The sequence below is a fragment of the Zonotrichia albicollis genome, chromosome 2, assembly GCF_047830755.1.
Source record: "Zonotrichia albicollis isolate bZonAlb1 chromosome 2, bZonAlb1.hap1, whole genome shotgun sequence".
In the NCBI taxonomy this organism is placed as follows: Eukaryota; Metazoa; Chordata; class Aves; order Passeriformes; family Passerellidae; genus Zonotrichia; species Zonotrichia albicollis.
In genome coordinates, this window is record NC_133820.1 from 30,852,848 (window position 1) to 30,877,778 (window position 24,931).

At 41.2% G+C, this 24,931-nt stretch overlaps 1 protein-coding gene across 5 annotated transcripts in view; it reads right to left on the reverse strand.

Moving 5' to 3' along the window:
• FRMPD4 (FERM and PDZ domain containing 4) overlaps positions 1–24,456 on the reverse strand; it is a 297,809-nt gene extending 273,353 nt beyond the window's left edge. For 2 of the 5 annotated variants that reach the window (XM_074534698.1, XM_074534699.1), the window contains exon 1: positions 24,168–24,453. Coding sequence is in view for 2 of the 5 variants with exons in the window: in XM_005493444.4 (XP_005493501.2) it covers positions 24,168–24,208 (41 nt within the window). In the remaining 3 variants the exon portion in view is untranslated. Of the gene's footprint in view, positions 1–24,167 lie in introns of all 5 variants that reach the window. The other 3 variants (XM_005493444.4, XM_074534696.1, XM_026797133.2) reach the window with 2 other exon arrangements.
• Positions 24,457–24,931: the final 475 nt, after the last annotated feature.

The window sequence follows — 24,931 nt, forward strand, 5'->3', positions numbered from 1 at the left end:
CCAGTCTGGCCCTGAGGGACACTCATTGGACGTGTCTTTGGATGCAAGCCTCGATACTGCATAAATCACAAATGAATAAGCATTATTCAAGCCTTTTCCAAGTACTCTGAAACAAGTAAAAATATTCTCACAGACAGAACTGCCAAAACTGTTCAAAATAAGTCCACAAGCCATTAGAATTTTGAAATGGTAAAGCCAAGCAAGCCCTTCCCTCCACAGCACAGTCACCTGTGCCTCACCTTCCCCAGTCCCCAACTTCCTTCCACTCCACACCCTCCAGAATCCTTTCCCAAAGACAAGATCCAAGTGCTGCCATTTCCCTGTAGGCAGCTGAGCACACCAAGAAGCTGCAACCTGAATTTGCTGCCCTCTCTCAGCTACCTGAGGAGTCAACACACATCATGGGAGCAGCAGGGAAACAAACCCAAGGGAAAGCAGCACCTCACAGCACCCATGGCTGATGGCACAACAAATCTGAGCTGGAAACTCTCAAGTGCCTCATAAAATACTTCAGCTTACAGAACTGTCTGCATTCATCCTAATTTGGGAAGAGTGACCCCAGCAGGTTGAGGGAGAGCATCATGTCCCCAGTGAGGTACATGTGGAGAGCTGGGTCCAGCTCCTGGCTCCCCAGTGCAAAAGAGATGTGGACATGCTGGAGCAAGCCCAAAAGATGGTTAAGAGCATTTCACAAACAAACAGAGCCCAGCCTGGAAAGGAGAAGGCTTACCAACATGTATAAATTCCTGCTAGGGAGAACAAAGTCAAAGCCAGGCTTTCCTCAGTGTTTGCCAGTGACAGGACAAGGAGAAATGGGCACAAATTTAAATACAGGACACTTCATATGACTGAAGAAAATGTTTTCTTACCATGAGGATAGCTGAACACTGGCTTAGGTTGTCCATAGAGATTGTGGAGTCTCTACCCTTGGCGATACTCTAAACCCAACTACATATTGCCTGAGAAGGGTGTTGGACCTGATGGCACCCAGAGGCAACTTTCAGCCTCAACCATTCAGTGATTCTGTATACACTAAAATTAAATTACCATCCTTGTTGCCAAATGAGAATGGAAATATAGCACATACACAAACATCAGCAAACACAAAGATGATTAATTAAGTCTCCAACCTAAAGCCACATTGAGCAGAACTAAAATAGCTAGGGCTTCTGCTTATAATTTGTTGGCCCTGACCTTCCTCTCTCCTAAGGACCCTCTGCTGTTTGATGAGGTGACATTCTGTAAAGCCAATTTCTAGATTCAAAAGAACAATTTAATGAGTCAAGGGGGTGCCAACTTGGCCGCAAAAAGTGAGGAACGGGCTGATTTTTCTCTCATTATCTTTAAACACTCATTCTTTCCCTGCTATTTCTCTCCCAAACACACATTTATTTCTCTCATTTCTTCTGCATGCTATTTAATCTTTTGCATCCATCAGGAATAACCCTCCCCTGTCATCACTGTATCCTGAATCACCAGCAAGTGACATTCTTGAAGTAATAATTTAAGAGTCATTTTAACAATGCAGTCCCTGCTTCTTGCTTCACACTAACATCTATTTTTTGCTCCAAAAACAAAAGGCAATGTCATCCACAACCATATTAAGACCCTCACTGAAAAGCTGTAATTAGTCGTCTTTCAGGCCTTGCCAACATTTCCTCTTAAAGTGGTAGCAAAAATGTGTACAAACAAGCACATCTCACCAGTACCCTGCCTAGGAACACTTCCAAGGCAAGATCTCACCAGGAAGGCTTGTAAAAGCTCAAACAATTTTTCATAACCTTCACAGTTCAGGTGATTTATAGCAGTTGGTTTCAGAAGTTGCCACCAGTAAGTACAACTGAGACAAGAATAGGTGTACTCTTTCTAAGGATAAGTGATTTCATTTTTCTTCCCACTGCCCATTTTCCTCTATCTCCTCATCATTTCCACTTGCTTTGCTATTTCCTCCTCAGCTCTCCTCCTAATTCAGTCCTTAAGTCCAATTTCTACCTGCTTATAGCTGATGTTGCTACTAGATATATTTAGGAAGAAAACAAAAAAAAACACACAAAACCTAACAAAAACCCAAGCACTGCAAGTTGTGCTTTGAATACTGATCCATATAAACCACATGATTTTCTGCATGCACTTAATTAATGCTTTTTTCTATTGTCCTCAGTACTCTTTCCTTGTTGCTCTTTCAGCAAGATCTCCAGTGGACTCCTAGCCTTTTTCATAACATCAAGATATTTTCCCAGGCAAGTTCTGAATTATTTTCAACTAAGTACTATTTATTGTAAAAAATAAGATTGAGAAACAAAGAATAGATCCTTAAGGCACACATTCACCTTTCAACTCAGAGCTGGAGAAAACACAGAATTTAAATTTAGAGCACATAATCTTGACTGTTCTTCTGTGAAGATGAGAATGAAAACAATGTTGCAGATTCTCAGGAAAAGAGTTTAAATAAAATGCTAGTGCTGCTTTACATACTGCAAGCAGGACTGCAGATAAAAGCTCTTCCTCAGCTTCAGGCTGAACCAGCTGAGGAGAACAACAATACAACTCCTTCCTTCCCTGCAAGAGCCTACCACATCTGTCTCTGCAAAGGAGATCTACGTGAGATTTACAAAATCTTACCTCATCTTTCTGCATCCTCATTCTGTAGAAAATCCCTCCAAGTCCAGTGGTTTCACTGTTGTAATTAAGTGAGAAAATAATTGGTTTTCAAATGGCATAGAATTACCCAAATTATTTTGACCAGAGGTCAAAGTAAAAGGGCACACAAGTGTTAATTCTGGCAGTGATGATAAAGGCCCAACAACCTCAACCATACAGGCACCAGGGCCTTCTTCAGCTGCAGCTGAAAGACAACATCCAACAACTATTAAAAAAAATTTTGCTAACTTGTTCCAAGAGCACATCACCCTGAAACAACTGCTTTATCAACATATAGCATAGAAAAAAAACAGCAACTCTAGAACAGCTGAACTTACCTATGTGCTGATCTTTAGACTCCAAGAACCTGTCATTTTAAAAAAAATTAGGTGATCAACAGAGGCCCTCAAAACTAACAGGTACAAGGTTGCTGGTGGACAAATGGAGTAAATCAAGACAGGAAGAGCGTGAACACAATGCCCAGATATAATACTGCACACATTTTTCTTGTTCAGGTAGTATATTCCTAGTTTATAGTTTAGTCAGCAGTTTTGTTAGGTTTCAGAACCCTTTCAATTCATCATATATTCAAGCAGAGACAACAAAAGTTCCCAAGATTTGCTCCTATACTCGGAGCTGAACAAACAGTTGCATCATCCACATGACCTACTAGTCATAGAATCTTCACTCGGTTGCCTTAGGACCAAGATGAATGGACAACTCTTTTCTCTCAGAAAGCACTGGAAAGAAAAGGGGGAAGGAGTGTAGGAAATCTGCTGTCCCTATCATGCATAATTTTAAACTTTTGGCTTGTGAAGCATCGGGGTTTTCCTTTAAGATCCCTCAAGAAGCATTTGGAGCTGCAAGTGCATTGGGACCTGATGGGAGCCAAAGCTCGCTCTGAAACTGGCAGCCCATCAATTATCCCTTCTAATCCAATGAACCTTGACAGCTATAAATTCTGATAAACAAAACACGTTATTACGTAGCTGAAGATAGGTGTAAGACAGTACTTTGAAGGTACTGTCATGCTGCACAAACTTGAAAGCTGTCTTCTGGATCTTCTAAGACAAAATCCAAGGACACATTCATTGTCGGGTTGGACACAGCTCTGAGCAATGTCTTCTAGTTGTCCTGCTCATTGCAGGGGGGTTGGCCTAGATGACTTTTAATAGTCCCTTCCAACCAAAACTAGGGCAGAGAAGCCTTGCAGACAGACCTTAACAAATTGGCCATCACCTACCATATGAAAGGCAATGATGAGCACATGACCATATCTTGGGCAATCACCAACCATATGAAGTTTAACAAGGAAAAGTGCTGAATTCTGTATCTGGGATGAGGAAACCCTGGTTGTGTATATAGACAAGGAAATGAGAGGCTGGAGAACAGTGCCAGGAAAGGGACCTGGGGTTCCTGCTCGATGGCAAGTTGAACATGAGCAGCCCTGAACATGAGGCAGCCAGGAGGGCCAAACCTGTCCTGGGGAGCATCAGGCACAGCATGGCCAGCTGGGCAAGGGAGGGATTGTCCTGCTCTGCTCCGAGCTGGGGCAGCCTCACCTCGAGTGCTGGGGGCAGTTTTGGCCATCACAATATAAAAAACCCCTCAAGCTATTGGAGAGTGTCCAAAGGAGGACCACAAAGGTGGTGAAGGGCCTTGAGGAGAAGCTGTCTGAGGAGCAGCTGAGGACACTTGGTCTGTTCAGTCTGGAGAAGAGGAGACTGAGGGGAAACCTCATTGTGGTCATGAATATCCTCACAAGGGGAAACAGAGGGGCAGGTACCAATCTCTTCACTCTTGTAACCAATGACAGGCTTTCATGGAACAGCATGAAGCTGATCTGGGGGAGGTTTAAGTTGGATGTCAGGAAAAGGATTTTCACCCACAGTATGGTTGAGCAATGAAATAGGCTTTTAAAGCCTGTCAGAGTTCAAGAAGTCTTCAAACAATGCTCTGAGGTGTGTGGTGTGACTGTGCAGGGCCAGAAGTTGGACTTGATGATCCTGATAGGTCTCTTCTAACTCAGCTCATTTTATGATGCTGTGATAATTCCATTATTCTAAAACGTGATATATAGCACAAGAACAGCCAGCATGACAATAATCTGATTTATCATGCATTTAAAGAATGTGAAATTAACCTGTGTCACCAGCATTTGCTGTCATTCGTTCAGCACTCTCTTGCTATAGGGATGCTCAAATGCTTCCTGACATGTGAACTTCAAAGAGCTGACACGACAGGGACCTTGGGTAAGGAATCCTGAGGGAGGAGTGGCAGCTCACCACAGATATGTCACAGCCTCAGCCTTCTTCCAGGGGAAATGAGAAAACAAACAAACAGAAAGGGCTTCAATCACCTCCTCCTTAATCTCTGACAGAGCAATCCAAGTAGACAGGAAGAGGAGATGACCACACTTTGGGAACACAGCTATTATAGGACACAGCACATATAAATACTCCACAGTCCTGGAAGCTTCTGTGAGTGACAGTAAACAAGCTGTGTCAAGACAGAGGAATTATGATAGCACTTCTAATTTTGTGGTGCCTTTCTTATCATGCAATGTTGGCATGGACTACAGTTCCAATAGGCCATTTTCCTCACTTAAGCATTAAAATACTTTCACCAAATTCAATACTATGCAATTTAAGAAACAATTGTCTCAAAAAAAGGGGCATCCTGGAGTCATCCCATGTCTGCCTTCAGACCAGTGTAGTCCCTATATTTAAATCATGTAATCATGTCCATTTGGGGCAAAATCCCTAGGGATTTTAAAGAGGCAACATTTCTGTAACTGCTCATCCAGGGACCACTAAAAGCATAACATAACACATCAATACATCTTCTCTAAGAATTAAAAAGGGAACAAAAATAGTCTTGGAGCTTTCTACACTGATTTCAAAGAGACTTCAGCTAAGTAGCTTCAAAATGACAGTTCTGCTTTAGTCTCCCAGATTAGTTTGTTAAGTCTACGAGCATAACACTGGAAATAGCACATCTAAAGTAATAAAGCAAATAGACGCAGACATGAAATTTGGAGTTCTCTCCCAACAATAAACTGAAAAACAAACCAAACAAAACTAGAAAGAAAAAAAATGCAAGAGGCTAATAAGATTGCAGGGGTTTTTTTTAATTATTCTTTTCAAAATACCATGTATCACACTCCTCAAGCTAATGCAAGCAAGCTTAAGTCTCAGAAAACACTTAGGAGAAGACTATACTCTTGAAAAGTCTCCTGATTTGAGTGGGAAGCAGTTGCACATCTGTCAACAAGACTTTGCAACCAAAATAGCTATTGCCATCAAGGAGACCAATTTGCAAAATTTAATCAACACCTCTATCGCCTTACATTGTTCCCATTAGTGATTAGCTTCAATACTACCTTTGCTCATCACACAATGTTTGCAATTATCATTAAAAATACATAATTTGTAAAAGTACATATAAATTTATATATATTTGCAAACTAGCAATCCTACAAATCAGCATGACTATAAAAAAGCAAGAAAGACCATAGGAACATGCTATATGACCCACAATAAGACACAACTGCTGTAGAAAGCATGAGTCTCAACTATCCAACATATCCAGTCTGCACAGAAACACACAATATTCTTCCTGATTCATGAAAAGCACCACTGGTCTTACAAACCAAATACACTGGTTAGCTTTAAATAGCAAACCACAATATGGTTTTGCATTAAAAGTCCTCGTGCCAAGCACAGCTTTTCCTAGTCTTTTCACTTCTTCCATTTCTCTCCTCCCTTTTGGAGCCCACAAAAGGCTGAAATTCCCATTCTTTATTCACATGCAGTCTAACAGAGTGAGGCACTCTGAATTAACTCGTGTGGCCTCGGCATTTCCATGGCTTGGGATCTGCCTCATGGAGCTCAGCCACATCTTAGGAACAAGGTCTTCATTTGTGCTCCCTCTTCTGGCTTTGGGAGCATACAGCACAGCCACGGCAGGGTGACACGGAGACCACCGCAACAACACAGCCACCCCTGCCTGCAGCCCCTCCTCCCCAAAACACAACGCAGAGCCACAAGGAAAGCATTCACAACCTGCACACTGCCACCTGCTGTGGTGGAACATGCCACCAGAATAACCCAGATCAGAACTCATGGCAGTGATTTATATTATTTCACCGCTCAACACAAAACAGCAAGGAAGCAGCTTCCAAAGAGGGAACAAAAATAGCTTCCAGCTAATTTTTTAAGCCTATCCTAATGTTAATTTTAGCTTTGGAAAACCATCACGTGTAACAGAACACAGAGTCCAGCACCTTCCATAAGGAAAAAACCCAGTGACATTAAAGGCTCATATTTAGATATGTCTGGCATAAGAAGCTTTAATTTTCAAGCTTAGAATGCATTTTAATCATTTATATATTTATTTTCATTTAAAAAATAAGGAATTATGTTATTTAGCTGGACTGTCTTTGGCATCAATGAAGTCCAGGAAAAGGAAGTGGGGGAAAAAAGCCAACTGCACCATAGCTGACTGTTCCAGCATAATGTTGCACTGCAGTGGAGGTCTATTTTGAGAAAACTATAGTTGCCAGCAGCATAGCCTCTTAAGTCATTTTGGTAGAAGTTGTCAAAATATATGTTCTTTGGAGTCTTGCTAGATTTGGAATTCTTTATCTGACCTTATTTTACAACAAAATGAAAATTTTTTACTATCCTCTAATAAAAGTACTTGAAGAAATGTTAAGTCTGGATGAAAATAGAGTAAGTAAAATAATGTACAGTTTTCTCAGGACATGGAGGATAACAAAGTGGGACTAAGCAGAGGCAAAGTTGAGTGAGGAAGGGAGGAACACAGTCTGGGTATCTTTGTCCATAAGAACAGCTTGGGAATGGCTAATGGAATGAGATGGAGAGAAGCTGCCAAAGCTGTTGGCTGTCGGGACTCCTAAGTCTCATCTCTTCTCTGCATGCCAGTGTTAGAATGAGAGAATAAAAGTCCTGGATAAGCTGAGGAAAAGGGACTGGAGTCAAAGGATCCCTTTCCTAGGCAGCTAATTATAACTAATTAACAGCCAGACATATTATTCACTACTTTCCTTCTTGTATTTGTGGCAGAATTCTTTCTTCCTGGAATATCCTAATGCCTGGTAGTCAGGAGCAACAGATATTGGCTCAGATCTCCAGCCTTCAGAGGGGATATGAAATGCACAACATCCAAAGAAGGGCAGAAATTCTGCAACACCATTGTGCCTAATGATATTTTCTACTAGCTACTGCCAAATGGTTTTCCAGATCTGCTCATCAGGGACATCTGGTATTCTGTATTAGCCAACATGAACTGGTCTGGAACATTCAATAGCCTCAGGAATGTGGTTTAAATTTTCATACCTAAGGATGCTTCTTTTTGTGATAACAAAGTTACTTGGACTCTTCTGTAGATTTTGGAGGTCACCAAAATTTTAGGTTATATCAAAACATTGTAAATGGGCTCTATAGCTCACCTACATACTTGCTTCAGCAGCTATCAAATCTCATTTGGCATCCAGCCTTTTTAGTTTCTGGAATGATTTGTCCAGTGATTCTGCATGGTCTGCAGACAGCTTCAGAAATTGTGCTTATGAACTCTCACAGTGGATGTACGTGAAACTAGGTAACAGCAGTTTCCTCTGGCATACCAACTAGAAAATGTAGGGACACTCAAGAGTAGGTAGATCATCTCTTGCCCTCCATTTTGTTATTTATTCTACAGTTCCTGTAGACAAGGGAAGATTTAAACTACTGAAGAAAAAAAAGAACTGGAGAAATCTAAACATAAATCATCATATTTTCATTTACCAACAAACTCTCATCACCTGACCTACAGCACGTCTTCCAGATTCTCATCACTTTACTGTTCAATCCTCTCCAAGTGGAAAAATGGTGATAGAATTCAATTTTTTTTACCAACATATAATACAGACTGTTACATTCAGAATATCCTTCTAAATTACAGTTTATATTAAGTGCTGTGCTGTGCAGCCCATGGGAGATGGATGAGAAGACACTTCTCCCAATGAAGCATAGGAAAGCTTAAGGCTTGTGTTTTCTTTGTGGTAGCAATATGTTACCAACAAATACAACAGAACATTTTCCAAAGTGCTATTCCTCATGACACCCTCTCCATACTAAGGTGAAATACAGCTGAAATCTGTAGCAAAGTGAACTTTGACCCTTTTTGCCTAATTCCATCAGCTAGAAGTCAAATTACATGCCACCAAAAAACGCAGATTCTAATTTTACGCTAAATCAGAGTATAATGTTCCAGAAAAATACAAGCCTTGATGGTATTTATGGCTTGCAAAGAGCACAAGTACTGAACAGGCATTTATACTGGATGCACACATCGATTCATAAAATTTCCCCCTCTTAAGTCTGTTTTGTCTTTTCTTCCTTTTTTTTTTTTTTAAACTGCTCTGGAGGTAGAAAGTTTTTGACGAAATAAGGGTAAATATCAAACCCATGCTTTACCTCACCTGAAAATTTAGTTTTGTATCTCTAAGAAAATCCCCTTTTTGCATCAGTTCCCAAATATTCACCAGCATGTGGAAGTTCTTCCTATCCCCCAGCACTTTTTTTTAAAAAACAACATCTGAAATATTGTTTTAAAACAATATCTACATGCAATGTTCCAGGTGAGCATGGATTGTCTCACAAGATCTTCAAATCTATACCCCATAACAGTGGAAACTAAGCAATCCTTTAAAAAGCACTGCCAAGTCCATCCCTTGGATGAACAGAACACTCTGGTTTCAGAGCCTAGCACTGAATGCTGATGGGTTTTCTACAAGAAAGTCAGGAAAATATAAAGGTTTATTTTGCAAATGGTTAAGAAGTTAGAACCCAGTAACATGAATGAAAAGCTACTTCCAATCTACAGACAGACATGTCATTCTAAACATTTTCAGCAAAAGCATTTCTCCTGATTTTCTGAGCTGTGGAAGTAAAAATCAGAAGAAGGGAAAAAAATAAAAAAAAAAAGTAAGCAGGGAAAAGAAAAAAGCCTACCAGTAATGCTGTTGGAGTTCCCATTCAAGGGAGCAGACTCCTGGCTAAATCCAGAATAAAGTGATCTTGACTGCAGGTGGTGCACTCTTCTGTCACCACCAAGAGCCACTGCAATCAATCAGAATCACTATAGGAACGTGGGGCAGAGGAAAGCAGACAGTTTTTAAATTGAAATGTAAAAGGTGCATTTTTAATTTGAGCATGGGTATTTTTAATTATGAACTAGAAAGGTATATTTTAGGACAATTCCACATGGAAATAACACATCCTTTACAAAATTCTTAATGTCCAATATCTACTTGGCATAATGAAATGCCAAAGGTGGTCTTAAATTTCAAAAATCAGCTTGAATTTATTGCATCTTCATGTGGAAGTTCAGTATTCATTAGCTTATAGAGTACAGATACCAAAATCCTAGGTCTAAGAGGAATAAATAGTAAAAAATTGTCTAATTGCTGCGGTTTTGTCCTACCTCACAATCATGAAATAAAAAGAAATGCTCAACAAACCAAACAATTAGAGCTGCTGGCTTTTTCTGGAACAAAATTCTCTCCCAAGTTTTACCAAGTGACAGTTTAATTCTGTGATCTGATCTTTACATTGAGCCAGTTGTCTGGTCATTACACATGTGAGTTTTCCTTCCAGTTGACCACCATCCTTATCATTATGTATTTGTATGTGTTCATAAATATCAAAAAATAAACAAGTCACCAGGCACTAAGCTGCAGAAGTACCTTTCTCAGAGGTGAAATAGCACTTTTTTTTTGTACTGTGAAACAACCACAACTTTCAATGTAACAGGCCTAAGCTATGAAAGTCTAACTTGAGAATGGAAAGCCATGATCTTTGCCTCCAAAATGACTGTTCTTTTATATAGCAAAGACTCTCAACAGATAATTTCTAGGAGCTGTATGGTGATCTGACCAGGCGTGTGTACACAATGATACATTCGCAGACCCCTAAATCACCAAGCATGCAACTCCTTTGCCATCATTAACACTGGGGTTTCAGCAAATTATTCAAAACATTTGCCAGACTAGATTTGCCATTTGCCAGACTAGATTTGCCTGCTGAAGGGTCTGCCAAGGCTGGGAACCATCACCTTCAGAAGCAGCATAAATAGGGAAGCAGACCCAAGGTATGTGTGGCAGGTTTCCTCTCCCCACCTGGCAGCAGTGGAGGCTGCAGCTCCGTGCTGAGGATGCTTCATTTATTCCACTCAGATTCACAGGGTAGTTGTGGCTGGTCAGACACACTGAACTGGCACCTGGGACAGGCAGGTCCTACCAGATGAAATTAGAGCTACAGTTAAGCCTGCACAGAAAGTTTTGGCTGTGATTCAAGCTGCACTGTTATTTACTGAGCAGAGAGATGATGTACACAGGGTCATTTGGCCTGTGCAGGGTGCACAGACCGGCTGGAAGGAGAAAAATCCACCTCGTGTCAGTTATAAGGTCTGTGCCGCTCAGCTCAGAAAGAAAAAAAGGAGGAAGACAGAATAAAACAATTGCATGTGTGTGAGAAACAAAGTAGCCATGCTGTACTTACTTACTCAACTTTTGCAAAGACTACAAAAAATGAGAGTAAAGTTTCCTTATGGTTTCACACAACACTAAACAAGCTTTACAGCTTCCTGCCACTGTTCACTGAAGGCAGAATCACCATGATCTTCTAATGCTCAGAACTGCTCTCCCTTGAACATAAATATAAATTAAAGTCTAAACCACATATTCCCCCAACACCTTTAAAAGCCAGAATACTGAACTAATAAATTAATAAAAAAGAAATCTGGATCAAGAAGGTGTCTGTTGTGGTCAAAGTGCTCTTACGCACTCATTCCTGTGCCCCTGCCAACAGTGCCAAGCAGCCCAATCACAACAAGTGGTGAGTCAGCATTAAGCGCTCACTGTGAAAGGGGGGAACTAGCAAAAAAAAAGCTGCTCAAGTTGGAAACTGATTGGAGGGGGATGGGGGAAAGGAAGTAAAACAGCAACCATACCACAGAAATTGAGAGACAAACTGTTTTCTGCTTATCATCACATTCGTAGAAGAAAAAAATGAATATTTTGAACCCTGAGTAGATTAAATGTCAGTTCTTATAATTACAGCCTGGTAAACAAATATATACAAATAGTATGGGTAACATTTATGCAGCTCAAATAAATTTCAGCCATTTTGGAATAACACCCAGTAGAATAGGTATTGTGTCCTCTAGTTGGAAAACTGTTTATTGCAGCACTGAACTATGAACTGTTTGGAAAAAAAAAAAAGAAACTAATGCTGTTTTACCTTCTACTATGAAAGAAGCATTTTAAACATTTAACATCAAAACAGAATTCCTCTTTTTCAGAACCAGCACATAACATGAGAAAATGGGATGAACTCTGACATTAATGGCTTAAGAACACTAATGTAAGGGAAAAAACAAAAACATACATTTGTCCAAGGCTAAAAAACACTGTGAGGTTTGGACAAGCTTTAGAAAACACAACAAAAAGCAAATCAACATTCTGCTATTAAAGAAATACAAAATATTTTTACTGATATGAAGGAGAAGGCTTGCACTGACATCTGGAAGAGTGAAATTCATCCTTTACCCTTGACAGGGTAGGCTACTATTAAAATCTATCAAACATTCAGGGCACCAAGCACCACACGCAGATACCATGGACAACTTGAATCCAACAGGACAACTGTGGAAAAAAGAGGCAGGGGCAAAGAATCTGCCAGCTTTCCACACTGCCATTGCAGAGCATCCCTGTCTTAACCACACCTTCACAGGACCTTAATGCCTATTAAAGCCAGCAAAAGACAAGAATAATAATCAATGTTTTGCTTTGAAAGAACACACCTTCATATCAGTAAACAGATATGCAACATATTCAGCATCAAAAAATAAATATATTGGAAGAAGATTTTTTTCTCCAAACATGCCAACTAAAGAAAAACAGATTTGTATTCCACTGTTCTTAGTCCATGAATATTACTTATAAAGGGGTCTTCTGTAAGGCATGCTAACTATAAGTCACGAAGATGCATGATGTTTGCTACCTAGGAAAAAAAGTGCAAAAGCTACAGTAATTTTGTAGCTTTTTTTTGTAATTTGTAGTTTTTGTAATTGTGCATCCTGAGAGTACTTCTTTGGATATACTATATTTTTTTTTACAATAAAACACCCAAGCTAAAAGAGCTTTAGTAGTCCTAAATTTAATTTTTTCTATGAAATCATTGGTTGTGAGGCTTTTTAGATTTCTCCTTTAGATGTATCCTTCAAGATCCCCATCACCACCACCATTTTTAGACCACATATTCAATGATATGATAGAGTTGATGGATAAACATTGCAAAGTATAAAAGTTATCAACGAGGAAGGGGGCTGATGAAGTGCCATATATGTATAAGAAATGACAGAAGATACAGAAGGAAGAGAAAAATTGCTGTATGGAAGATCCTCAAAGTTTACTACTGCTGTTGCTAAAAAAGAGAAAGCCATGTGGTTCAAAGCGTAATTAAAAACTCAGACTACTTATGCACCTATAAAACTCCCATTTCCAGTTTCAAAATTAGGAGTATTTGAAAAGCAAGCCATTAGTACTCTCCAGTTATTTTCCTGTGGTCTCAGAAGTAGCACAGACACTCTATACTTGCTTCTGTAAGATGTTCTTTCAAAGTTCAGAAAGAGAGCATTTGAAAGAAACCTTTTATCTCTCCAGACAGCTTCCAGAACTTGGAAAATACGTCCATGGAAAGGATATAACTGCAAAATTGCTGCTAGGAATGAACACATGTTCATTATTTAAAAGATAACAAAAAAAAAAAAAGATAACAAAACAAAAAAAACAACCTCTCATTTATCCTGGATAGTTCACCTTCTACAAGCAATCTAAGAAAATTAATCCCTTGGACAACCACACTCCTCTGCTGCCTAATAAAGCAAAAATACTATTAGAAATCTGCTTTTAAAAACAACAGGAAGCCAGTTGCTTTAGACTGCATGGCATGGTAGCAAGGGTGCAATACCTTCATACATCAGGATGTGCAAGATACACAAAGCTGCACTTAGCACACAGAACCTGTACTGGCTTTCCCAAGTGCCAAGCAAAGCCAAGTCAATTAAAGGCAGCAGAACAGGCTTCAAAGGCAGGAAATTACAAGGAAGCAAGAGGAACTAGGAAAGATCTGAGGAATTTCAGAGGGGCTGAAGCAGCCTCTCCTCACTGGAAGCCATCTTTTGCAGAAACTCCCCTTTTCCTGGATTTCTCATATGTGGGGCTCTCACGTAGCCTCCCCACTCCTCAGCTCCCAGAGGTGCCTGGAGAAAGGTTTCACCTCCCTGTTCTCCCACAGCACCACCCACCACTAAATGGGGTGCAATGTGACAGAGCTCAGCATACACCAGAAGCTCCATTTCCCCTTCTCCCCTTCCACCTCGCTGCCCAAGACAATATGTATGCTTCAATCACTTCTGCCAAGCCAGCTTAGATATCTATACCAGCAGAAATGAAACAAACCAAAACCAGTTTTCCAGTGGTTTTAGTCCCTGAAGTAGCTCACCATGGTGTGAGACATAAAAGGCTGCAGGGGACAGAATGGGAAAACTGAAAAGCAAAAGAAAATGGAAATCAGACCCCACAGCTTCATTAGGTCTTCTGCCAGTAGATTTTACATGAGGCTGATCATATTACAGAAGTGCCTCCTCAAAATGCCTCAGAGTACCTTAGTTCTAATTCTTCCCCATGCCAATTAAAAAAAAAAAAAAAGAAAAAAAAGAAAAAAACAAGCGCCTTCTGGTTTTTTGGACTTTTTTAAAAGCCAAAATTAAACATAAACACATTCCCCAACACCTACATATTTTGCAGTCAAGTTATCTGCATTCAAAGAGGGGGAAATCACAGGGTTCACCAGTGAACCAATGCAGGGGTTGAGCTTCACCCTAAGAGAAGGCACCATCCTGAATGCAGGGTCTCCAAAACAGAAAATACTCAGGAAGTCAAGGACCACCTTGTTATTTCATGTGTTGAGTGAGATCAAGCTTAGCCACCAGAAACCCCTTAGAAAATTAAAGGACTTTCAAGAAGAAACTGAAGATCTTAGAAACCAAAAAGTTGTTTCTGTTCCAATGCTGAAGTGAATTCTTCCCTTTTTTAAAACAGCAGTCACACAGATTACAGCACATCTCACCAATTAATTCAAACAGCCTTATGAAGCAACTAAACTTCTACCCAGGCAACAACGTAAGTTCACCTTCACAAAAAGATCAGCTAGTCTTGAACAATTAATTCAATTAACTCAGGAAAATTAGCCCTCACCCAATACAACATTCATATCATTCCTTTCTCCAATTTCTCTCTTCCTTCCTTTGCCATTCCTTCCCTATTACACACTGTAGCCCAGACTCACCTTGCCTTCAAAGCAGAATAGTCAAGAACAGATAATTCCCCACGTGCAGTTTTTCTCTGTCCCCTTTCACTGTGTGCCCTGACAGAGGAGAAGGCACTCCTTGTAAACATGACAGGTAACACACAATACATTATGCAAAGCAAAGACCTAGGCAGGTAGCCAATTTCATGAGAAATCTATCTGCCACCCTCACTGGGGAAAAAAATTCTTCAAAGATAAAAATTAAAAATTCAGTTAACATCATCTGAGGTTAGCCACAAGTCAAAAATAAAAAACAAGAAAAGAAGATGCCTTTAAATAGCAACTTTCATATGATCCAAAACCTAATGCCAGTAAAAAACCTGTGAAATTTGGTAATTTCTACCTGAACACATGTACTACATTTTGACTTATCAGCCACATTGTACAGTCAAAACAAAACTTGTCTTTTCTGATAAAGGTGCACAACCTGTTACATACTGCAGTGTTAAAGAGACAGCCCACCCCTTTGTAGAGTGGGTAAGGCCTTGACAATATTGCCATACATAACCTTAAATTTCTTTTCTTTGTTTTTTGTGGGATAAAGGTCTAACATCATAAGCAAAGAAAAATCATTGGATTATAGAATGGTTTGGGTTAGAGAGGACCTTGAAGATCAAGTCCAACCCCAAAGTCTGAACTTCAGCCCTGCCGGAGCAGGCCCTGCTGTGCAATTACAATCTCTGCTGTCCCAAGGCTCCTGTCATGGATGCCTCAAGGCTTGTCACAGCCTCATTTAGAGTAAGTCAAAGTCAGTGCCGTCATTCAGGCATTCAGGTAATGAAGCATCCTGCCTCTACAAATCTGCTTAGAAATGGAATATTTCCAGATTTCTCCTCCAGTTCTCTCCTGCTCTATTTCAGTCAAACACAAGTGAAATAAGGCAGCTCGGACTTGTAATACATGCCAGGCTTGTTTTACATGGCTGGTGCCACTGCCAGTACTCCTGGTAGCATTGACTGCCATTGAATAATGGGCATTTTGCTTTCCAAACATATGAGTACTGCCAAATCCAGAGGAATGTAATCACAAATTCAAGATTGAGAACAAACAGTGAAACTGCAAAATCTATAAGCAACATAAGCAAAACCTTACAGACTACATAATGCTGGAAAAGTATTTTAAATAAATATGTAAGCATTTTCATGGAAAAGGTTGACAGTTTATCTGAAATTAAAACTCAATCACACACAAACATTAATAAAACCTTCATTCTAAATAAGGTACAATCAGTACTGCAAAGTTTTACAAATAGCGATTTTAGATTTTCTTCTTAAAAACATTAGTTTCAAAATTATGTCTTTTCTCTCCCACTCCCCAAAAACAAACAGAAAGGGCATATGCAGAAATAAATTCTGAAGAACAGAAGGGAGACTTTTTTGGTTTTTTGATTGTTAATGTAAATCACTAAGTAGTTTTGATCAATCCACAAATACATACCTTTTTGTTTTGATTATCTATAGATACAAAAATAGTCATAATACCTTACAATATCCCAAGTCTCTTTCCCTTAAAGTTTCCAAAAATTCATAAAAATCCAAAAGTAAACTCTATCAAGAGCCAGATCATATGAAGAGTCATTCTCAGCATTTGACTCTAACATACAAATATTCCTTCTTAGTCTTCACCGCCTTCTTTCTATTTTTTGTATATTTTTTTTTACCAGCAGTTCGCAAAATCTTGCAAGATATCCATCTATTCTGCAGAGCCTTATCTCCCCACACTCTCATAGCTGACAAGTCCCCTCACTACCTTTATTATAATTTAAAATGTTGGTTTTTAAAACTAATGAAAAGAAATGTCTCAGTTTGTAGCCAATAATCAACCTCTGAAAGGGAGCTTCTGTATGCTCTGAACTAAAGGAATGCTGGTAGAAACTTCTCCCACAGCAGGTCCTAATTTAGATCAGAGAGACTTTTGAGTACTGGAGTACTTTACATCTCTAGCTCCAATGTACTTTCACAGGTTTAGATTTTAAGCAGTGTGGATTTCACTAGGATTTGAAATGCAATTACTTACTGATATTTATACTGTTCCACTGTTATTTGTTTCATTTCCAGTCAATTGAACAATTATCAGAAACAGTCTCACTTACTATTTTAAAGGTCTTTAAGCATACCTTCAATAAATGTGCAGCCTTTTCACTTCACAGATTTCTTCAAGGTATGTCACAAAACTAGTCATTTTATTCCTAATTATAAAAAGCAACTTTACATACAGTTTGGTATTATCAGAAGTCAATTCCTCTTCAAGCATGTCCCTGTAGTATTTAAACACTGATACTTTATCAGCACCAAAAGTTTCCATAACGTGGATTCATATGGGTTATATGCACACAGTCATGAAAATGAGTAGTTCATGTACCTGGATGGTCTTCCCTGATTTAATAGAGCTATTTGTGCATGGCACAGTAGGACTGGAATCCAAAATTACCTTCCCTTTTCTTACATTTGATTTTTTGCATTATTTGTCTACAGCAGATAGAGATCCTCCCCAGATGATGGCTCATTTTATAAAAGGCTCCTGCATTACTTTAGTCAATTCTTTGCCCCATCAGTCAGATGCTAAGTTGTGAGAGATCTGACATAACTGTTTGGAAATGCTCTCAAGAGCAGTAAAATATCCCTTCTGCACCACATGATGAGTGGAGCTGACACCATGTATTATCCTCTCATTATTTCAGGTCATGGTTTGTATTCCCTATGAACAGCTTGGTACACTTCCATAATGATCTAGAATGCTGCAAAATATGGAAAGTTATCCTCATTTTTTATTACTGCTATGGTGAGAATTTTTTTCAATTTAACTGAAATTTCCCACATGAATCTGTCAGGCTGAAAAGCAGGCTTCTCAAAAATAAACCAACCAACCAAATCACATCAGGAGCAAGCAAGCCTTCTCCTCCCTCAAAAAACTAAACATAAACTGTAAAATACCTCAGGCTTGTCCTGGTACCAATTAAATAGAGGCAAAATCCCCCCAAAAAACCCTCTTCTGTCTTCTGACACCATATAAAAATTTTAACAGAGTGACAAACATGCGCACACAAGAACATTGGTGCAGGCTACAATTGTAAGAGAAATTGCCCTGAGATTCTTGATTCGGACATGTCACCAACAATTTTACACTAGAGATTGAAGTCCTTCAAAGTAAACCAAAAGCAAATAGAAAAGATATCTTCCTAGAAATAAAAGCATTATATTGAACCTGCACACTTTGATTTTTCTTAAATCAAAGCATCAATTCTCAAAGTTAGCATTCCATCTTCTTCAGTAATTAGTACAAGAGGAGAAAGAAAGTAACACTTTGGGCTCATTCTCTATTTTGTTTTTGCTTTCTCAAAAATTTCTGGAGACAATGTTGCTTCTGGTATAGAGAACTTACATATTTAACAGAGTTGCATCATCATTCACTGGCCACTTGACAAGTTTGCAACAGTTCATAATGTAAGGAGTGGTTTTAATAAGTCTCTAAACTGCTGAAGTCACTATGACATACAACATTACTAGCATCACAAACATTAAAGCATATGTCTCTATTATGTGTGTCAGCTTACAAAACAAAACAGACAAATAATAAAATATATGGTAACGTTCCTGTATTAATGTGACTAGGCAAATGTGCCATTAAATGTAATGCAGTCCTCAAGGAAAAAGGCTGAAATGAATTATTGGTTATTTGAATTATCATCCAGTATAATAAAATCCTTTTTGGAATTAAATTACCTCCTTTGAACATGAAAAGGATAATCATAGGCTTTCTTACTGAATCTTTTGTAAATACTGAAAATAACTTACAAGCTACGATATTGTCATTTCAAAGAGTACTCATAAAAATTGTTCCAAAAATCATATGCAAAACAGCATCAGTAAGTTAATCACACTTTCAATTGTCTCTCCATTAACATAGAGTTTTTTTAAACTTCACAGGAAAATAAAGGCTTGGCAAGGAAAATCACAGAGAAGAAAGGTGCTATTCTGATAAAGACAAAGAAACATCCCAAAATATTCTTCAATTAATTAAAAATTTTTAAAAAACAAAACCAAAAAATCACCTCAAAAAAACCCCAAAAACACAAACAACGGACAGGCTAATTTTGGAACTTTAAATCTAAAAACATACATCTGCTTGGCTGCATAAAAATAATTAAATCATGAAGTCAAGCAACCTGATTCCCTAAAAAAAACCAAACAACCAAACAAAAAGAAAACCAAAACAAACAAACAAAACACAACAGAGTTTAGTAGTCAGAAGAACGGGCACAGCTTCTAGTCTGTTACATTTTAAGGCAGATCTAGGAGAGAACCTTTCACACCATTCTGGCAGGACTAACGTCAGTAGCTGGAGAGAACAAAACTGAGCACAGGGCTACAAAGGCTGGAAAGGGAGAGAACAAATCAAGGCTCCACATCCCTTTAGGCTTCTTTCACTTTTATCAGCAGCAAGAACCCAAAAGTTCAAACATCTGTGTAAGTACCAAGTCAGTCTACCTGAGTAGAGATAGCCAGCTATGGAAGGATAAACACAAAAGATAAGAATGTGACATTTATCCACCCCAATGAAAAAAGACTTGGTAAAAAGTTCCTTCTCAGTTAGAAAGCCAGCCTCAGGTTTAGCATAATCACAGCAAGAAAATATATTTGACTGTTCTGTGAATAGAAGAGCTTGCAGGGTTAAGGGATTTTTTTTTTTTTTGTCACTGTTTTAAAGCCAATTCTAAGGACCTGGCTAACAAGGATATGACTATTCACATCCCATTTTAATGGAATAAATTTAAACTCAAGGATAATGGATGGCAATGCTAAATTTGAGCAGAAAAGTAAAGATCCATGTAGGACAAATTTACATACCCCATGTGACAAACTGGCATGGCTGTTAAGGGCAGGTCCAAAACCTTCCTGGTATCCCCCTGTTTGTTACAAGGGTTTAACTCACCATTAGTTATACTTTTAATGGCTATAATAAGGTCTTGATTTCTACTTTCTTACCACATACTGCAGGCGTACATGGAGATTTTCTTTCTGGTGACAAATTACTCCTGAGCTCAGAACTTCTCCCACAGATGTAACTGTGTGACAGAGATGCCCACCGTACCCTCAGCAGTATTGCCACAGCTTAGAACCTGACAGCCACTCATGCAGACAGCCATGTCATTTTCTCCCTAGTGTTATCTGGCAAAGATAACAGGGGGTAGATAAACAAAGATAACCCCTACAAACAGGGACACAGGAGCTTTGTATCACAGCTCTGGAGGGTCACTGCCTCACTCAGTCACATTCAGGTGACATCCAGACAAGCATCTTTCCATATCAAAGTTATAATTCCTGCTGTGAAAGCTCTGAAATAGAACTGACCTCAACAGACATCACAAAAACAGTCATTCCCAATAAAAAAAATCCAACTAAAAATATATTCTATGAATACAGGCTTAAATTCTCAATAACTTCCGTCCACTATTCCGACCTATTGTTTCATAGTTCACCTGTCCAGTATTGACTAGAAACTTGACGCTGTGCCCTTTTCTTAGATTTACCTTGATCTGAAAAGAGTTCCATGTCCAGAACAGCAGCACCATCCCTCCTCCACTGCCTATACCTAGCTCAGGAATCACCACTCCCACTGTGAGTATACCAGGCACGACAGACTTCTGAACCAACCTCAAGTGTCTGCTCTGCACCTCACCTATGGCTCTAATCCTCCATCCCAAATTACAGATGCTACAACACCATCCATGCTTATGCTGCCCACAGTACAAAAATATTCACCTGCACTAATCCTCCATCCCAAATTACACATACCACACCTCTGGCACAAATCCTCCACCCCAAATTATAGATGCTACCACACCATCCCTGCTTATGCTGCCCACAGTACAGAAACATTCACCTGCCTTGTACAACCCCACATCAGGGCACTCATCCATTGAACAACACTTGTCAGTCATTCTCTACACTTGGACATTCATCACAATAAAAGGTGGTTGTTTGTTTGTGTTTTTTTCCTCCAGAGAATGACACTGTAAGATTTATACCAAAACATTTACTGCAGACCATTACCAGATTGGTGAATTTCCAAAACGGAATGGGGAAGAGGCTATGTCTGTGTGATCACTATTCTTGCTTGGTATTTTTTGTTTCGGTGTCTGATGGGTATCTCCAAACTTTCAACAGAAACTTTATCATGAAGGATGTGCATGTTTATGCATACTACACAGTGTGACAGACCTACAAAGTCAAGGAAAGTGCAAGATTACCAGAGATCACATTTTTCATAAAACCAGTCTGGCATTCTCTGTCATTTCTGCACATAATCCTTTTCCAGATTATGTCCATATTTTCCACTTACCCAGCAAGTATGGACAATTGTTGAAGCCATTGTAGAAGCAGAGTCTCTAAAAGACCCTAAACACAAAGGTATTACATAAAAAACCCTCACAGATAATCAAAATATAAAAAATTATGTATGCTATGTAAAATTTTATATCCAGTAGCCACCTTCTAGGACTTTAAGCCCTATCTAAAGCTTATTCCAGATAAAAAAATTTTATAGGTTAATTAATTAAGACAAGATTTAAATTCTTACCAGACCCCTTAAAATCAAATAATGACTTTAGGAATCATCCCTTCCAGTAGTCATGTATAACAGACCTTAAGTGTGCCACAGCCTGTAAAATCAAGGCTGCAGACTAAAATTGCAGTAAAAGACCTGCAACTTAAAATGAGGAGATCTGAATGCACAACAAAATAAAATTTAAAAGAAGTTCAGCACCAGCCATGTTCAAAACAACTTTCTGTAGATAATCTGCCTGTAAGATCACACTCTCAGTTAAATATTTTCTTCTGGAAAAGGCCTTTCTTCCAGCAGCAAACAACCAGTATTTTTGGGCAAACTAGTTCTCCAACCCAAATGCACAAAGGGACTAAACCTGGGGTTTACACTGGAAGTGTCTTCTTCGTGAAGCTCTCTTAAAACTGCAATAGACACCTGGCTGTAACCTAGGTAACAGCAAGTAAAGTCAAGTCCTGTGTAAACTATTATGTCTTTTAACAACTGGAAAATTAGAAATAAAAGTGTAGCTCAGTACAGAAAGCATGTACTGCAATCTACAAGATAAACACAGTCTGTAAGTACTTCATATGCTTAAATGAAGCAGAGGCAGATACAAGCTTTAAAACTTGAAATTTCATTTCAGAAGGAACCTTCAGGTTCTTCTGAAGAATTTCTCTGATCTGTCTTTACTTAAATGCAAATCTTAGCTCTGTCTTCAAGTATGCAGAAAGCTACAGATTTTGTACGCACCAAGAAAGACCCAAGCTTACAATATATATATCTAAAAATTGCCATACACCTGACACAATGAAATTTTTGAATGACACATCCCTTTCTCTGCCTTTGATTCTAGACCAAGTGTGACGTGAAGACCTGGGACTTTTTCTAAAACATCATTTCAAAACAAAAAAATTGAGAAGGTCACACAATTCAGTTACCTGGAAATAAATACCATACAACATGACCTATTCCTTATCTACGTGAGCATATTTTCCCTCTCCTCAAAGTTTCTGCTGTAGTTCCTGCTGCTGCAGCTCTAGCGGTATCAGCCAGTAACACCACCCAAGGCAAGCTGAGGGGGCTGCTTGTATTGTCACTGTCACATGGTGTAAAATTGCTGGGAGCAGGATGAGACAATGATGTGCTTGAATGACAGCAGCTGTTCTGTGCTGGCATGCCACAAGCAGAGCTGTAATCACAGCCAGGTGCAATGGTGGGAATTTTGGGGGATAAAGGCTGTGCCTGCACCTGTGGCACTCTGTAACTTCTAGCCATGCAATATTTGTTCTTTACAGACCATCTGTCATTTTGACAAGCTCCCTACCTGACCATCATGGGAGTAGCCACCTTTTTTATTTCCTTACCAAGGCCTTTCTCCCTTTTGTACACCGTCCAATTTCTGCCTCATACGTGCCTCATAAACAGAAAGGGATATGGTAACTATGGTGTAGGAACCAGTGAATCATAAGAATTTGAAACACTCCTAGTTACAGTGATCAAAGCTAAATCCTTTAGGAAGATTATCCACACCAGAATCCTGAGAAATAAATGTGACTCAAGTACTTTCATACTGCATCTTTGAGATAAAGCACAATCCCCGGTGTAGCTGCGAAGGGCTACCTCCAGTTAGGCTGAACTACGGTGGGAACATTGTAACAGGGTCTGCTGTGCCTCTTGATCTATCTATGCAGCTCCAGGCCTGGCAACCGGCTGCGAACGCAACAGTCCACAGCCTCAGACCGCAACTCTGAGGCCATTCAAGAGAAGGTTTATTCGGAAAACAAAGAAATAGAGAAAAACAATACAAATCAACAACATATTTAAACAACGAGGAGTACGAGCCTTACAAGCAAGGGATGAGACTCCAAATCCACTCCTGCGCCCATCCCTGCGTGAAACGGCGGAGGGGCAGCGCTCACAAACGATGCGAGTGGCGGCGATTTCGCCACTTCTCCAAAAATGCGGCTCCCGGGGGAGCCGGTGTGCCCGCGGTACGGCGGGAGCGGAGAGGAGCGGAGGGCAGGGACCCTTCCCGGCGGCGCGGCCCGGCCAGGCGCTGCTCGCTCTAGGAACTTCGCCCCCGCTCCCGCGGATGACCGACACCCGCACCGCGGCCACCACCCCCAACACCAACACACCCCTCAGCACCGCTACCGCGCCCGGCCCCGGCTCTGCCGCCGCTTTGGCATTTCCAGAGGCACTCCGGCCGCCCATTCCGGCCGGCGTCTCAAGGAGGGCAGCGCTCTCGCCCAACTGCGGCCGCAGTTCATTGTCCCTTCACACAGGAGAGGGGGATAGATGACCCATCCCGCACAGGGACATGGGCACGGCCCGGGCAGATACCACGGACAGCGAGCCCGCACCGCCCCACCCCGACACGCCGAGCCCCGCTGCCAGAGAAGTTGGGAGCGGCTTGGGCGCTCCCCACGCCGGGCAGCCCCCGGCAGCCCCCATCCCTGCCTGCCCCCGCAGGGCACGGGCAGCGCCCGCAGCCGCGGGACGCCCGCGGTTCGCGGAGCAGCGGCGGTGGCGGCAGACACCTACCCGGAGAGCTTCCCAATCTTCACAAAGCTAAACACATCCATCCATGCGGCCAGCTAGCTCTGCCCGTCACACTCACTCACTCCAGCAGCAGCGGCGGCGGCGGCAGCAGCTCCATGTCGGGAGAAGGTTGCGTCCAGCGGCAGCAACAGCCCTTGCAAAAGAGCAGGAGCCGGCGGAGACAGCGGCTGCTACCCCCCTCCGGCGGGGAGCTGGGCGTGCAGCATCTCGCAGGACCGGCGCTCATCTGCGCGCAGCCCTGCCCCCGCTCCCCCCGCCCCGCTCCGCTCCCCGCCTGCCGAGCGCTCTCCCGGGCTGAGTCCGGAGCGGAGCGGAGCGGAGCGGGGTGCCCGGCGGGAGCGCTGCCCGCAGCCTGCGCTCCGCCAGCCGGAGGGAGAGGCGGCCGCGCTCCACCGCCGCTCCGCAGTGCCCGCAGGAGGGAGGCGGCGGGGCGCTGAGGAGGGCGTAGGGTGTACCGGGGTGTCTGTCCCTCCGGCCGGCCGTGTGTCCGCTCCGCTGGGCGAGCGCCGGGCCCGCTCTAGCCGGGCGAGCGCCGATCGCCGCTCCAAGCCCGAGGCGGCGCTGCGGCCGCCGGGCCGAGGCCGGGCTCCCCACAGGGCCTGCCGGAGCCGCGGTGCCGGGGAAGGAGGGCGAAGGGTCCGGGTGTGAGGGGCACGGCTGCGGACCCCGGGGCAGGGAGCGGAACGCTGGGCGAGAGGGGAAGGGGAGCCCTGGTAAGTAGGAGGCGAAACCTCCCGCCCCAGCCT